The sequence below is a fragment of the Haliaeetus albicilla genome, chromosome 11, assembly GCF_947461875.1.
Source record: "Haliaeetus albicilla chromosome 11, bHalAlb1.1, whole genome shotgun sequence".
Lineage (NCBI taxonomy): Eukaryota > Metazoa > Chordata > Aves > Accipitriformes > Accipitridae > Haliaeetus > Haliaeetus albicilla.
In genome coordinates, this window is record NC_091493.1 from 2,243,545 (window position 1) to 2,259,664 (window position 16,120).

Consider the following 16,120-nt stretch of genomic DNA (forward strand, 5'->3'; position numbering starts at 1 on the left):
AAGTAAACTACTTTTCTTTGTCAACATTATTACCTAACTAGAAAATAGACTCCTTTTAAGCTATTAAGGCAGTCACAGGAAAGAAGATAATCTTAGTTTAATAGACAGGAAAATGTATACTCTTGAGCATTGTGTTGTGTTGCTGTATTTGAAATTGCCCCTTCTGGTTTTGAAGCAAGTGATAATAAATTGTTGTTAATCACTGGAGGTCTGCTGCAAACACTTGAGCTCCAGCCTAAAGGGCTTGAATTCAAGCGCTGCGCACAGGATACCTGTGTTGTTTTCAGTCAATTTGTTCCCTATGGTTAACGGCTTGACGATTCTCTCTGATTGAAATTTAAGTAGCACAGTGAAGCATTAGACAGAATTCCTCTGTGCCTGCAACAGACTTCCTCTGCAATCATGGACAAGTGAAGAAATCCAAGTTTTTCATCCTTGGGCTTTAATTGCACAGCTAATTTCAGGCTGTTTAACCTGAAATTCCAGAGACTCAGATTTCCAGAAGTGCTAATGGTCGCAATTGCAGCAAAAGCAAACTGTTGCCATGCTGTGGACTCTGCAGGTCCTGGAGAAATATTAGGCTTACTGAAAAATTAATCTGAGATTTCTAATTGGACATAACTGGTGGAGACTTTCAACAAACATCTTTGATTTTCATGTCATTATCTGAAATTACCCAGCTGTGAAGTGCGTCTAAATATCTGTGCAAAGCATTCAGATAAGGCTGTGACAGCACTGCAGAAATGTCTACTGGGGGATTAGTGATACTGTGTTCAGTGCAAGGTTTTGATACTTTGCATAAAATAAATCCAGAGGCCATGCTGAATGAGAAAGCTAAAAAATATTATTGAATAATTGTGTTAACCAAATAAACCCTGGGTTCTTTGGTCTCTGAAGAAATAATAATTGATTACAAAAGTAATGACGAGACAGATTATGATTGCAAGTGAGCCATTGTGGCATATTTTAATTCCTAATGTATTTCTTTGGAGAGGTAATGTAATTAAGAAAGTACGTTGGATTGAGAGGTCATTGTGGGGTGGTTTCTATTCAAAACTAAATGTTATATTTTCATTTGTGTTAGCTGCACTTACTCAGTCTAGCGGCCTAGCAGCAAAGTTTGTCATCCACTGTCACATCCCACAGTGGGGCTCAGACAAGTGTGAAGAGCAGCTTGAAGAGACTGTAAAGAACTGCTTAACAGCCGCAGAAGACAAGAAGTTGAAATCTGTGGCTTTCCCCCCATTTCCCAGTGGCAGGTATGACTCTTTCTGCATAAGAGGATTCTGTATCGGGTAGCAGCAGTATAATTAGCTGTCAGAGATGTGCTGCTGTGATAGACAAGTACCCTCTGGTCTGTGGCACAAAAGGGGCTGACCCTGCCTCCAGACAGGGCTGTAGCAGGTGCCTTCTGACACTGTGCTTCTCCAGATTAAAGGACCTTGAAGTGCAGTGTTTGCTTGGAACAACCAGTAAGCCTTTATAGAGAGAAATTAGCTAACCCACAGGAGAGCTGAGTGGACTTACTGTGTTTTCTGTTGCTAGGCAGTAATTTTCATTCTTCTACTATGGGCCTACACCACCTCAGTTTTTATGTCCCTTTATTTTTGCTGTGGTGAATCTTATTAAAACTACATTTGTACTAATAAGATTATACCAGCATAATACTGAAGAGAAGTAACAGTGATGCACCCTGAGCTAGGTAAGTGGGGGGTGTTCACTTAAGTCATCCCAAGAAATATATATTAAAAAGACTAGTCACACAAAATGTTTTCTTTCAAAAGAAAATCACTGTTTCTCAAATACAGTTCTGCTTTAAAAAGGGAACTATGAAACCAACTATGAAACTATACATTTCTTTCTCAATAACTGGCAAATAAAATGTGCTTGACTAAGAAATCCGACGTATTTATCTTTTTCTTTTTTTCTTTTTTTGTGTTTTTTTTAAACGGACAGTTCATTAGTCTTGCTTGGTCTCTGATCACAAGAAACCTTACACAAACCCTGCTAACTGCAGAAGTTGTTCTTTCATGCTGGAGTTCGCACACTTATGTTTAATTTGAAATGTAACTACTGATTTTGTTAGTAAAGCCCAGAGAGTAGAGTACATAGTACAGTCCAGTTGTGTTGGCCCAGTAGTGAATAAAATGAAAGTAAAACTGCATTTTGATCAGTGAAATCACCACACATCACTGAATACACAGGAGGTGAAAATGCCGTTTTTGCACAGACACTTTAATATTTTGATGGATCAGGGCAACAGAATAAATAGAGGGGCAGTGCAGTTTTTAATGATTTATACACAGATCTTTCTGTTTATAGTGTTCAGTCAAAGCAAAATGTGATAAATTATTTTACCACTCTTTAATAATAAAATTCAGCTTTCAAAAATTAACTGTAGCTTTTAATACCAATAGAAATAGTCTCTGTAGACCTCATGTCTCCTATGAGTGTTACCTAAGAATAATCCAGTCTTGGAGCACATTAGTCGTAGTGCAGATTCTTCTGCTGCTTAGTTCCATTTCACTCTCTGTTGCTCTTACAATTACTCCTGCTAACAGAAAATAGAGTAAGTCTTACCAGGTGCTGCTGGTTTACACTTTATTTGTCAAAGGACCTCAAAGTTATATGAAAAAAGGCAGTGTTTTTCAAATAAGACTTAATGGTTTTGCTATCATTTTATTTCACCTACACGTCTGCTCAAGAAATGCTAGTTTTGTTGAGTAGATCAGGAATTATGCTGTATCGGTTCTGTGAATTTTCATCTTTCCTCTGTCCCATCTTAGGGACTGTTTACAGTAACTGATGTAATGTAGCAATAGATGGGATATCTCAATTGTGCCAGGGTTTTTCACCTGTATGATCTTGTCATTAAAAAGTTGAGAAATGCAGTTTAGATGAAATTACTTGTGCTGTGAAGCAGATATAAATTAACTGAAAAACAGTTTCAAAAGTCCTTGTCAATAGCTTGCTGCCAGAAAGGCGTATTAGCTGGGTTGCTGCAGATGCTGTCCAGGGACTAAAAATAGGAAAATCTGTTTGCTAGTAATCATTTAGATTACAATGAATATGGATACAGCAGTTGTTGATGACTAGTTTCCAAGCTCCTTTTTGGATGGTTTTTAATACAAATATGATAAGTAGTCTGAAATCACTAACATGAAGTAGAGTAAGGAGAAGTGAGTAGTACTACACTTAGAAAGGGAATTATAAACAAATGCACGTGACAGTGCTATCGGTGGGCGGGGGGAAGAAAAACCACTGCAAAGGCAGCAGATGCTATTAAAAGAAATATGTATGTAATTTTTCAAGTGTAAGGATTGTTAGGCACTGAGATGGCTTATCTGTGTATTCTGATGTTGCCCCATCACTGAAGGTCTCTTAAGTATAGGTTAGACAAACTTTTCTCAGAAGCAGAAAAGTTATATGCAATCCTGCCTCAGAGGAAGGACATGGGCTAGGCTGTGCTGGCCAATTTTTTTGGCATGGATCTAACTTCCTCTGGAGCATTATGACGCAGCAGAATATAAGTAGGAGGCATTAAACTCAAGAGCAGCCAGCAGAGTTATGCCCAAAGACCCACCGGAAATCTCAGCTGGGTATTAACTCGCCTTCAGACAATTCAGTATGTCCCAGTAAAGTCTCCTCAAAGGTGCGTGGCTTGCTACATGCTCATGTAGCAAGCACTGCATTGACACTCTTCAGTGTTGTGCAAAATCAGCAGAACTATTATTACAAGCATTGTCAGGCAGCGGAGAAACTCCAGCAGAGAATGCAGGAGAGTGTCCTTCCCTCCAGATGTCAGTGGCAGACGCACACATGTATTGCTTCAGGAAGGGATGCTTTCTAGGTCAAGAAATCTGTTTAGTGTTAGACAAGTAGAACAATGTGGAGACCTTCCTAAGCATGAGCATACTGCAAGGCAGAATATTTTGTTAGATAGGCATCAAGTTCAAACTGTAGAACAGTTCTTGAAATTATGTCCAGTATTGTAGCAGTCGTATTTTTATATAAACAGAGATGCAAAGCAGCTGACCTTCATGATAACTGTGTTCTTTGCCATGTGCTCTCAGCCAGTTACCTTGTAGCATGGAGATGAGGGTGAAGGAACTGTGTTGCAGCTGAATGGTTTTGTGACTTGGAAAAGGAGGATGAGAATGATTAAGATGGAAAAAATGCTGCTGCCAAGAAACTTGAATCTCAAGGATGTGGGCCAGGTGCCCCAAGAGATGTCAACACAGTCGAAAAGTCCACTTACTCTAAAGACTGGTAGCTTTTAGCTTCTCAGATTGTAGGTTAGAGTATATTACCATCAAAATGAATGAATGAATGAGTCTTGGCCTTAATTTGGCTTGGGGCTGTAATTCCAGTTATTTTCACTGAAGTCTCATCAAAGTATTTTTAATGACAGAGTGAGGAAGTCAGTTAAGTAGTTGAGGGGGGTTGGGTTTTTTTTTCACTTTTCAACTAAAAAAATAATTATCCCTTGAACTTTTTAGCCTGCCCAGCATGGCATGGAAAAGTTTAATTCAAAGGGAGAATGTTAAAAAACTTTGTGTGGTTATAAAAAGTAGAAGCAAATGAAAACAGTAACTATGCCAGCAAGGAAACTAATACAGCAGCAGATGAATGTTGCTGTCAAAACCTTGGGGTTTGCTTCTGGGATTTACACATTGCAAAACTGCAACTGGCACTGTCTTAACAACAGCCTGTTGTTATTACAGCTATGGCTTGTTCCTTTCAGTGTCACGTGTGCATAATGCTTGCGCAGGTGGCTGACACTCACTTGTTCTGTTTTCTTCCCCTACCGCATAGAAACTGCTTCCCAAAACAGACGGCAGCCCAGGTGACTCTAAGAGCTATTTCCACCCATTTTGACGGCACCAGCTCTTCCTCCTTGAAGAACATTTACTTTCTGCTCTTCGACAGTGAAAGTATTGGCATCTATGTGCAAGAAATGGCCAAGCTAGACACTAAGTAGCAATGGCAGCCAAATGAAACTTTATTTTTCAACAAACTTGAGTAGCATTAAAAGCATTAGAGGTGGGTTTTATTTTTTCAATGTGATGAGGAGGGGGAGTGGTAGTAGTGTGATGTGTTGTGACTTGATGAAGAGCTGTGACTAGAGATGAGAGGGGTTTAGTCCGATTTCTTCATGCTGTCAGCATCCTCTAGCCATTTATATCACCTTAAGCAATTGAGTTACCATCTCTTTTCAGGAATTTGTTTAGTGTCCCTTGTTACTTTAGTTTAGGAGTTTTTAAACAGTAACCTCATTTTAGATTTGTAGTGATGAATTTTTCACACACACACACACACACACACACACACTTTAAAGAAAGCTCTTAAAAATGTTCTGCTTCCTTTTGCTCTCCCTTGAGGGTAGATGGTAAACTTCTGCCTCTAGCCCACAGAGAGGGGAAAAGGATTTTATAAGTAAGTGATGCATGAGGAGCTTCTGTTTTGCTTTTAACTCACAATAATCTCTGTAATTACTGAGAATATTTCATGGTGATTTTGTTTGTTTTATAAGAAAAAAGAAAAAGATGTGTCAAGTGTGGTTATTGTTATAAACCCTACTTTTGCTATGGGAATTTCTCACCTTAAAAAAACCAACCAACCAAAAAACCCAGCAGCATCTGTAACTAAGTGCTTGCTGTGTCACACTTAGCATGCAACTAACCAGCTCTTCTGGCTGAAGTACAGTGCTATAAGGGACATAATTAAAGCTGCTGTGGAGATGTTGACACAAAGCTGCATTATATTCTGTTGAGTTCCAGGATTACCATAGCCTCTTAAGGCTTTAGGCAGGCTTTCCCCAGGCACTGCTGCAAGCCATTCTTCCTGCATGCTGCAGAGCAGATTCCAGATCTGTAAGAGGCAGGTATTTTTTAGAAGAGCAAGAGCAGAGAAAGCCAAGGAAAAACCACATAACAAAAAAACCCACAGAGATTTTGAAAACCACAGTGTTTATTGTTACAAATCAAGGTAAACCAGGTTTCTTGCTCAGAGCTATCTCAACAGGGAAGTAAAAGAAACATTCCTTCCCTGTATTTTTTAATCCTGAGAACTGTGCACTTCATTTGGAAAGTGTCTCCTTCCCCTTGACAGCAAGGCAGGGCACCCCTTTAATGCAGCATGCTGACAGGTGGCTTTAGGAGGTGCTGCAGGAGACAGTATCAGTCTGTCCAAGCAATAAAAGTGCACCCTCTCCCTCTTCAAGTTGCTGTGTTCCTTGCTGGTTTTTTACTGATCCCCTCTTAAGAGGGCATTGTCTGTCCCATTGTCTTCCAGCTCTTGGAGACAAACAGGTCCCGGCTTTTAGCGATGGTCACCAAAAGACGTCCCACATAGTAACCGTTCACCTGGCCTACACCATCATTCCTGCCCATTGAAAGCAGGAATGTTAGTGACCCTGGAAAGGTGATATGGAGGTTTAAGTTAGGCATCAAACCCTACTACATGTAGGTGGTGCACTTCCTCCAAACCCTCCCTTCCCATCCCCACCCCCTCTCACGCCCACACCTACTGCTAAGCACAGGACCCATGTGCTGCATGACAAGAAAAAAAGCAGGCCCAAGGAGAACTACTTGCAACTCTCCTTTCTACCATCTGCTCTACCTCTTTCCATAATGGGACTGCAGGTAGCCTTTAAAAAACAAACTGCTCTCCAGATATCCTCCATCCATGTGGAGCAGCTTTCAACATGGTTATGGTAAGTGTTTACATCAGTTGCTTATTAATGACACCCATCGCCTAACTAGATTTTTGAGGCTAGATTGTTCAGTTTGTGTTTGTTGTATAGTTTAAGGGGAGAAAGGAGGAGAAAGTCAAGTCATCTCCTTGTTCCTAGGATTCAGTTGGACACTAAGCAATTTAAAGAAAAGGAAACAAATTTGATGAATAGCAGACACCCACCAGTAGATTTATCAGGAAGACATTAGTGAAGAAAGGACACGTTGCATCCATAGACTAACACAGGTAATTAACATCTACAGTATCTTTGGCAAGAACTAAGATGAAGCCTGAACTATAAGCTTATACAGTCAACCCCAGTTGTGACTTCCTTCACCTCTAATCAGTGTCCCATGCAAGTTCTGATATATATGTGTTAAATAGCTGTTCCCTGCAGAAAAGCAGCCCAACAGCTAAGGCCAGGTGCTAGGAGATTACCTTACCTGGTTCATAGGTTTTAAGAGGCTTATGTGTCAGGCTGTTGATGATATTTGTCACCACAATGTTGGCATGGAGCCCAGCGTGGTAGGCCATCTTCGGTTCTTTCAGATCTGCACAGTCCCCAATGGCATAGATGTTCTCATAGCCTTCCAGCTGGAGGTGCTTGTTGACTTTCAAAGCACTGTTACTTGCCATTTTGTCCCCTGTTTTGCCAAACAGTAAGTTTTCAGAAGGAGCTTTGTGTTGCTTGTTGTAGCCCGAGACCCCAAAATGCTGCTGATGTTATCAAACATGTCATTGACACAAAGTGAGGAGTTGGTTTTTCACCCTCTTTTCTACATGTCAGGGAAGAGGTGCTTTTTGCCTTGCTGTAGTTAATTATTGCAGTCTCATGCAATGAATCGTCCTTTGGTATTTCAGTAGAGACATTAAGAGCTAGCATACACAGCCTGAGAAAGAGACTGTATAATGGTCATACTGCTCCATAGTCGTAGTGCCATAACTGAAACTGGGCTGTAAGAGGACTCAGACTGAAGATGTATCACTGAATAACTAATCAGCTGAATGCCCTGTGACACTGATAGTTCAGCAAGAACGCTGAATCTGCTGCGCCTATTCTTGCTCTGAAGTCAGCAAGCTTATATCTAGGATAAAATCCTGGCCTTGACAGCAGGAGTTACCATCAACTTCTAGGTGTCATCTGCCTCATACTGAACTAGGACACTAAGGTTCCTTGGAAGTATTAGCAGAAGGAGCTGGAGAAGACTGTTGGCCACTCAATCTATGGTCTGTAAGTTTCCAAAGGTCACATTTCACAGTTAAGTATTTAGTGTTATCTTGGACTATTTGCTGTATCATGGAATTACCACTGCAGGTTGTATAAGGTTGATTCCTAACCTCACAGTACTCAAGTACAAGACATTGAAGAACTGTGTTGTTTCCCCCCACCTGGTGTTTTCTTCCACTTACCAAATGCAGCAGCGTATGCTGAAGAGTTAATCTTTATCCCCGTGCAGAGGACCACCATGTCAGCAACCACCTCTGTGCCCTTTTCTGTCCTTACTACCATGTCCTTCTGGAACTGGTTTGGTGTGAGGTTTTCCACATTGCTGACCCTTTCACCTGTTGCAACAGAGAGCCCGGGGTCACAAACCTTTACTAGGCTGCCATTTCCAGCTAGCCCAGATGTATCTAGAGAAACAGGAATTCAAGGGAGCCATGCTTAGTCAAAAAAGTCAGAAAGAGGGCATCAGAAGGAGATGCTTTGGCTAAAGGAAGAGCAGCTTATAGACCTTCAGGGTCTAGATCTTCAGAGGCATTGTTAAGTACGTACTTAATAAGAGGCGCACTCCTTTTCTGAGGAGAATCTCTTTCACCTCCTGACGGACGCTATCTAGCAGCTCTGGATCAGCTAGTGCAATTTTTGAGTGAACGAGGGTGACCTGTTGGGGACAAAACAGCAAGCGGGGGGACACAGGAATGGGACAGGACTTGCCGCATGCTGGGTGGGAGCAGCTATAGCTAGCTTCCACCCCGCTTAACACCCAAGGAGAGTGAGCCAGTGAAAGGCATCTAGTGCCAATAATTGCTGGTGATGGGCTATAGGGTGCCCTCAGAAGAGGAGACAGCAGGGGTGAAGGCTGCCATTGCATGGAAACTTCTGATTTGCAGTGATCTTGGATACCTCCAGCAGGACCATCACAGAAGAACAGTCTCAGAAACAAGGATGAAGTTAATTGTAACTAATATGCTACTACCTCTTTGGCTGGGTACTCTGTTTTGATCTCTGCAGCCATCTCAACTCCAGCAGCACCACCTCCCACTACCAGGACGCGCTCAGATTTCTCAATCTTGAAGTAAAGAGGAAACTCGCGTTACAAGAGAACTGTTAAATGCAGGAAGTCAGATACCTTCAGCCACTCCATGAACAGACCTTTCTGAGATACATCACTGGCCCAACAGCAGTAAACCACCTAGTTCATTAAGAGGAAACAAAAACCGAGAACCCATGTACACTGTAACACTGTTGAGTGTTTCAGGTGTCCCCTTGTGTGGACAGCTGATCTTCCCCTGGGGCATGCAGAACGCTAGACAAGCTAGCACATGCTCCTTGCCCTGGCCTGTCCCTGCAGGCATCATGGTCTCTTATTCTTAGACACAGATGGCTCCAGATATCCATAGTGGTGTCTGGGACAGGGAAGCTGAACAGAGGCAGGCAATGCTTCCTAGGAAATAAGTTGATTCCTCACCTCTTTAACCATATCTTCATAGGTCTGGATGGCACTTTCCATGTCAATGACTTTGTTGAACTTCCCAGGGAATGGCCCATCACTGCCTGTTGCAAGAATGAGATGGGAGTAGTGAAGTTCCTGGGAGGGCAAAAGGTGGAATAGGATGTTAGACCTCTTAAAAACAGAGCCTAGAACACAGTTGTTGCCTCCTAGGTACCATTTACTCATTTCCTCTCCTCCAGCCCTTGCTGATAACTAGGAAAGGACTTGCCACTGTCAGAAAGTGACTTTAGGAAGAGACCTGGTCCAGGTGACACCAAATGACTGCCTTACTCAAGGTCTGAGAGAAGCACCACTCTTCAGGTGAGCTGAGAGCTTTAAAGAAATTACTGTAAGTTTACAGGAAATAACCTGATATTTATGCCAGACACTGAAGCTACCATCACAGTTGGGTCCAGAGGCTAACTTCTCTCCTTCACCCTCTTCCATACAGAGGTGAAATGCTCTGGCTGAAAAGAGTCACCAGAGCTGCTGCCCTTTTTTCTTCCTGCAGTTAGATAAGGATTTGAGCTCCAGGGTTACTTGTTGAGCTCTAAATCCAGCTCTAAGAATAAAAGCTCATCCGAGCAGTAGATGGGGTGCGGTATTTACTGCACACCCACATCCCAACACAGCTCTAGGCCACTTAGCTTGGCTAGAAGGGATGGTGCCATTCAGTGCATGCCAGGAAAGATGGTCTCTGTTGCCAAGCTCTTCAGGCTGATTAAACACTACAGTATTTCCCCACACTGCCTCTTGGTTTTAGAGGAGATGGCTGGGAGTCTGCTTCTCTCTGGGGCAGCGCTCCATAGAAGTAGGTCATGGTTTCATTCCTCCCTACCTCCTAGCATTACAGGGCTGGTATTACGCATGAGCATTTGTATTTCTGCCCACAGATGGCAAAAACCTAGAGGAAAGCAATCGGTGACTTCCCAGAGGGCTTGGGCTATGGCTTCTTTGGGGTCAGGCATTTCAGCCAAGCTGGGGGTTACATCAGAATAGGAACGCTGTTGTGCATGTGAACTCTAAGCCAGGGGCATTGGGTAGGTCAGGGTTCGTGTGCTCAGCTGACCCACACTGTAGGAGATACGGGGATCTTTGCCACAACTGGACAGCATTCCCAGCTCTTGTTCAACTCGATGGCAAAGGTCCAGTTTGTTTTTCCCAGAACATCCTTCTGTCCTGTACACACCCCCCCCCCCGCCTCCTCTGGCAGATGAGAGTTACGCTCCTTCCTGCTCAGAGGCACATTTTCTGTAGGTGCCCTGTGGTCCTGCTCGTCTTGCTCTTTCCCTCTCAGAGGACTCCAAGCACAGACAGCAGTCTGGAACCTAAATTCTAAGTCACTTTTCCAGCCAGACATCACCAGTCAAAGCCAACATAGCCTAGATTTGGAGTACTGCATTCTAGCAGCCACGACACAGCTGAAGAAAATCCCCAAGGAGGAGAGATTCACAACACACCCTGCTGAAGGCTGGCACCCTGCATTAGCAGGTGATCCCATAAGGCACCCAGGTTACTCATTGCAAGTTATTGCATCACCCACCTCGCCATCACTGAGCAAGACTTGTTGCCTCCCAGGGTCTATGCCAACAACCTTGCCTTGTCGGAAGCTGTCCCCAAAGGTGACAGAGTAGGAGATGAAAGTCTTCTTGGCAAATCCTGTGGTAAGAGGAGACAACAGAGAAGAGATCTTCCTCTGTGGAGGCTAACAAACCCCTCTCCCATTCTGCCCTCACGCCATCCTTGCTCAGACAAAAGCATTGTATGCAACTGGGACGGCGGGCTGGGCCTCCGCTGTGTTATCTCTGCCCAGCAATGAGCTTCAGGACATTTGCCTCAGATCTGGTGACAAGATCAGCTCCTCAGAGGCCAGGTGACAGCCTCAGCTAGGTTGCTTTTTCTCTGCTCCCCATACAGAATCTCCTGTACTGGTTTCCCAGTAAGTGCTCCACTGTGGTCCAGGGCATTTCAGGCAGGATGTCAGAGGCCTCTCAGGCCAAGCTTTTGGCATCCTTTTGATGCTTGTTCCCAGCCTTGAACGTGAGATTTTCGCCCTAAATCCCCCGCAACTGGAGTAATGGGGTTAGCCCAGTCTCCCAAGTGAAGTCCCAGACAAGCCCGAGCAGCTCACTGACAGAGTTTTATCAGCCAGGGCCTCACTGCTGAGCTGCCCAACATTTCAAGTACCAGATACAGAAAGACATCCATTCATCCCTTCCAGCTGCTGCTGGTTTTAGCTTAGTCACCTTCTAAACTCTTGAAATAAAAAAAAAAAAAGGGTGACCATCTGAGTAGTTTTTGCTCTGTTTTCCCAGCAGACATGCAATTAGCTTAACACAGACGGTCTGTAGGTCCTCCCAGAGCCAAGTATTTGTTTTCCAGATGGAAAACATCAGCTCTTTCACTCTCACCGGGGCAGAGGCGGCACTTTCAGTACCCTGTCCCTTGTTACTCCCTGAGTATCTCCGAGCAGCCGCAGTCACTGCTGGGGGTGACTGTGGAAGTCCACGGAGCTCTTACCACTCTCCACGGCGGCACGGAGGGCAGCGACGTTGTGATGAAAAGCATCTCTCACGTCCACCAGCACGAAGGGGATGGCCCACGACTTCAGCAAGCTGGCGGCCGCCGTGCCTCCGAACCCCCCCCCGACCACAACCACCCGCACGGAATCGTCCACGGACACCCGGGATCCCATCGTACTGCGCTGAAGCCCGGGAGGGCGGACCGAACCCGGGTCAACCCAGCCCAGCCCAGCCGGGGAGCTGACAGCAGGGGGCTGGCCCCATGGAGCTGGGGCGGGGGGGCAGATCCTTCCTCCTCCTCCTCCTCCTCCTCGCTCTCCGCCTCTCCCCGCGGCGGGTGGAGTCACGTTTGCCGGCTGACAAGTAAGCTGTTGCAACAGCAAAGCTGCAGGAGGGACTTGGGATTTTTCTAGGTCTGAGTCCAGCCTGCAGACTTTGGTCCTCCCGGGTGGGGCAATGCTTCCTGCCCAGGGCACAGCGGCTGCCCAGGTGAGCACCAGAGTCCCAAGTATAGAATATTTTCCCTTTCACCTTCCTTAGATCCCCCCCTCCCCATACAGCCTCCATGTGAGAAGGGGACCCTAAGGGTCTTAGGAACCAAGGGCTGTGTTTCAAGCAAACACCCAGAGACCGGGGGAACTACCCCAGCTGAGCCTGCCGGCTCGGGGATGGCAGCTGCAGCCTGGCAGCGGGTAATGATGCTGTGCGAGACAAGAGGCTCTGCTAATGCTGAGGATGTGTGGTCAGTCCTGCCAAACCCCAGCATTAAAAAGTTATGAGCTCATCTTTAAAAAAAAAACCACAACAAAAAACAAACAAACTAACAAACAAAAAAGGAGATGGTTTTGCTTTGTTTTGGAAAGTTCACGAACATCAGGCTTTGTCTGTCCACCTTGGCTTGTCCTTTGTCAGCTATGAATGTTGGTTAAATGCATGTTGGTTCAATGCCCCCTTTTGGGGGGGAACAGAGGGGTGCCCTGCTCCTGCCCTTGCCAGGGGAGTTCATGTTCCACAGCCCTTAGCGGCTGTGGCTTGGAGGGGCTCGTTGGGAAACCCACAAAGTGGCCAAGACTGCAGGCTGGGTGAATAATGGAGCCAGAGGATGGCCCCCCCCTTCACCAAGAGAAACTGCTCCCACGGAGAGAGAAGTGAAGACGTATCTGCTCCCAGCGGCAGTGGGAAAAGGAACCCAGAGAGGGCTGTGCGAGAGGGACGAAGGGAAGATGAGCCCAGCATCGCCGTGGTGAGACAGTGGGATGTAAGGAGGAGCAGGGAGAGGCTGAGAAGGTAGCGAAAGCCCCTGGAGAAGGTGAGCAGGGAGCAGAGAAGGAGGTTTACAGTAAAAAGGACATCCAGATCGTGTTCTTCCACAGCACGGAAATTACCCCGAAGGCTTTCGGCTCCTGTGGCATTCCAGATAAATATAGCTGCCGGCCCTGTGGATAAATATAGCTGCTGTGCACACTGCGGCGTTGTGAGCTGGCAGAGCTGCCCCCACGCTCCCCTTCCCATGATGGTTTGAAGGCTCCCTCTGCTCCTCATTCCTCCTCCAGCCAACACTGGTCCAGTGCCGAAGCCCCCTTCCCAGTGTGGTCCTCAGCAAAAGTCCCCCCAACCTGGTGGGTGGGCGACAATGAAAGAATTCGTATCTTTTCCAGGAAAAGCAAGGCCTGGAATCAGGGTTGCCACCAGAGGGTGCAGCCGGCTCGGCCGTGGGGACGTGGGGACATGGGGACACGGGTGTCCAAGTCCAGTGTGTGGCGCCGGACACTCTCCCCTCCGTCAGGGACTGGGGAAGAAGGGTGACAGAGGGGTTGAAAGCAGGGGGGTATCTCTCCACCACACACCTTTCAGCCTGGAAAAGAGCTGGGAGAGGAGGGATGGAATGGCCGACAATAAAGCCAGGAGTGGAGGAATGTCCTTGGTAGGAAAGCCCATGGCCTCAGCTGAAATAAGCTGAGGGCAGGTTTGTGCTTCTTGTTACACAGGACTCGGCTGCAGGATGCTAAAATTTTCAATGGGGGAAAACTCATTTTGATTAATCCAGGGAAGATAAATCCTCCAGAGCTGCCAAACACAGAGGCACCCTTTCTGGCCAGGAAATCCGGGAACTTACGAATGTCCAGAGGCTGGGAGTTTTTTGGCTTTTCATGCCAGGCATTTGCATCTATTTTACAGCATATACCCGCTGCTGAGAGAAATTGATTACTCCAAGAGTACTCCCCTATTTCCCCTATCACATGGTGTTTTCCCCCTTCAGGTATATTTGCACCAGACCTGGCACAGAGAAAAAGATCCTGTTCCTGCCCTAAGTCTGCTGCTCACAAGGCAAATGTCTTCATCTGCCTCCAAGACAAAGGCAATGTGTTCCCAGGCATTGCCAGCGGTGGGTTTGGTTGTCCTCTGCTTGCCTTCAAATTGAGACAAAGTCACTGGTGAGGACAGCCCTCCACAGCATTGCTCCCAGGCAATAAGGGCTATCATCAGGTGAATCCGGTTGTACACCGAGAAGATCACCTTTCAAAAAAAGGGTAAAAAACTTTTGAGCTGGCCAGTTGGAGATGCACCAACAAGGAAGACAAGGTCAGTGGCAAAAAGAGTGCCCAAAGCTAACAGGGCGGGTAAAAGGAGCCTTTGTGAAAACCTCACATCCAACTCCAGGCAAATGGGAAGAAACTCTGAATGCTCAAAACTGTGGTCAGAGGGAACTTTCTGCATGCAGGTGTGTGCTCAGCATTGGCAAATATGTTGTTTTGATGATATTTCTCCAGCCGGCTGCAAACAGATGGCTGCAGTAAGAGCTGGTCAGCTTCAGAGAGGGTTTTGTTTTCTGCTTGTGCTCCATACGGCGGAGGCATGTGGGGAGGCTGGGGGCAGCGCTCAGTCTGCCCTGGCTTCTTCCATGCTCCTTGGCCTTTTCATCACAGCTGCCCCGTGGACCGTACGCTCCCTGCGGGATGGCAGGGGTCCAGTGGGAAGGAAGGGGCATAGGGAAAGGGCTCTGTGGGATGCTCCTGCCCCTCCTCTGCAGTTCTGAAATGCCACGCAGGCAGCGTGGGTATACACCTGTCTCTGCGTGCTCCCCTCATCGGGTTTAATCCAGCATCAGCCAGAGCTAATAGGCATCCCTCAGAGTATGATAAATCGAAGAATGGCTACAATGTAGGAAGACCTTAGGATGACATGAATGCCCCTGCTCTGCACTTGCCTGAACCCCCGATAAGCCTGTGCCTCCTTGTCCTGCCCACCATGAGCATCGGAGCAGGTTAGCCTCTTTAACTTTGCAGTAGCCCTCAACAGCCTGGAAGAGCGTTAACATCCCTCCCTTCACTCTCCTCCGGAGAGTTGCTCTCCCTCCTGGGCCAGCCTGAAGACCCCATCCCTACCGGCCAAGTCTGAGCTGCTGGAGGGGTCCTGTTTGTCCCCCCGCTGACAATGTCTCTGCCATAAAACCAAAGGAGACTTGTCCCAGCTGCAGCTCCTCCTGGCCTCAGTGTGGGAGGGAAAAACGTCCCTCACAAACACAAAACAAACAAATGGTTCAGGACGTAACAATAAATGTCACCAAACGCGCTGCCGAGTAATCGCTCCCAAGCAGACTCTGTTACTGTACATCTGGCTAGCAGCTATCTCTGCAAAACCCAAGGACGAGTGTGCTCATCCTCTTCTGTATCAGCAGCGTCACGCGCCACATTCCCTCTGCCCGCAGACGTTGCCTGCACATCGTCCTGCAACAGCCCCGGTGGCAGCAGCATCACTGCAGCCCTCCAGCTGCACAGCTCCAAGGAAAGGGTATTTTTGGGTCTTCCAGGGATGAGGTGAGGGATTGCTCTCCGCTAGACAAACTGTATTGCCCATCCTTGGCACCTGCCCCAGTGTTTCCCATTTTGCCCCGGGTGACCTGGTCACCCCCGCATGCCTCGGGGATCTCTGCCGCAGCTGGGGTGGAATCGGGTCAGTCCAGGGCAAAGAATTGCCTGGAAAAACCAATTCAGACCAGTACCTGCTGCTTTTAAGCATCAACACTGGCTATTTTATACCTTAAAAATAAAATTTACTTTTAGCAAAAGTCAACAAGGTCCCGTTTTATTTAGTCTCTCCCCAACAAACCTCATTTTCATTTCCAGTTTTTCAGTGACATCAGCTTGA

General features: G+C 46.3%; 2 protein-coding genes across 4 annotated transcripts in view; one reads left to right on the plus strand and one right to left on the minus strand.

The window, feature by feature from the left end:
• MACROH2A2 (macroH2A.2 histone) overlaps nucleotides 1-5,547 on the plus strand; it is a 28,785-nt gene extending 23,238 nt beyond the window's left edge. For both annotated transcript variants that reach the window (XM_069795806.1, XM_069795805.1), the window contains exons 8-9: nucleotides 1,085-1,259; nucleotides 4,816-5,547. In XM_069795806.1, the coding sequence (XP_069651907.1) occupies nucleotides 1,085-1,259; nucleotides 4,816-4,981 (341 nt within the window). In that variant the 3' untranslated portion in view covers nucleotides 4,982-5,547. The remainder of the gene's footprint in view (nucleotides 1-1,084; nucleotides 1,260-4,815) is intronic.
• Nucleotides 5,548-5,952: 405 nt separating this feature from the next.
• Nucleotides 5,953-12,276, minus strand: AIFM2 (AIF family member 2). 2 transcript variants are annotated; one of them, XM_009913941.2, is made up of 8 exons: nucleotides 11,970-12,260; nucleotides 10,993-11,108; nucleotides 9,426-9,545; nucleotides 8,934-9,026; nucleotides 8,510-8,618; nucleotides 8,146-8,298; nucleotides 7,179-7,379; nucleotides 5,953-6,415 (listed from the first exon to the last, which is right to left on the minus strand). In XM_009913941.2, the coding sequence occupies exons 1-8, from the start codon at nucleotides 12,142-12,144 to the stop codon at nucleotides 6,261-6,263; spliced, it is 1,122 nt and encodes a 373-aa protein (XP_009912243.2). In that variant the 5' UTR covers nucleotides 12,145-12,260; the 3' UTR covers nucleotides 5,953-6,260. The 2 variants fall into 2 exon arrangements, with proteins under 2 accessions (XP_009912243.2, XP_069651905.1); XM_069795804.1 differs by lacking the exon at nucleotides 7,179-7,379 and having other exon boundaries at nucleotides 11,970-12,276.
• Between the last annotated feature and the right edge of the window lie 3,844 nt (nucleotides 12,277-16,120).

Coding starts and splice junctions, on each gene's coding strand:
- AIFM2 (XM_009913941.2), bottom strand. CDS start 12,144: ATGGGATCCCGGGTGTCCGTGGACGATTCCGTGCGGGTGGTTGTGGTC. Junction 8,619..8,933: donor CAGAGTACCCAGCCAAAGAG/GTAGTAGCATAT, acceptor TGTCCCCAACAG/GTCACCCTCGTTCACTCAAA. Junction 7,380..8,145: donor AGCATACGCTGCTGCATTTG/GTAAGTGGAAGA, acceptor TTGGCAAAACAG/GGGACAAAATGGCAAGTAAC.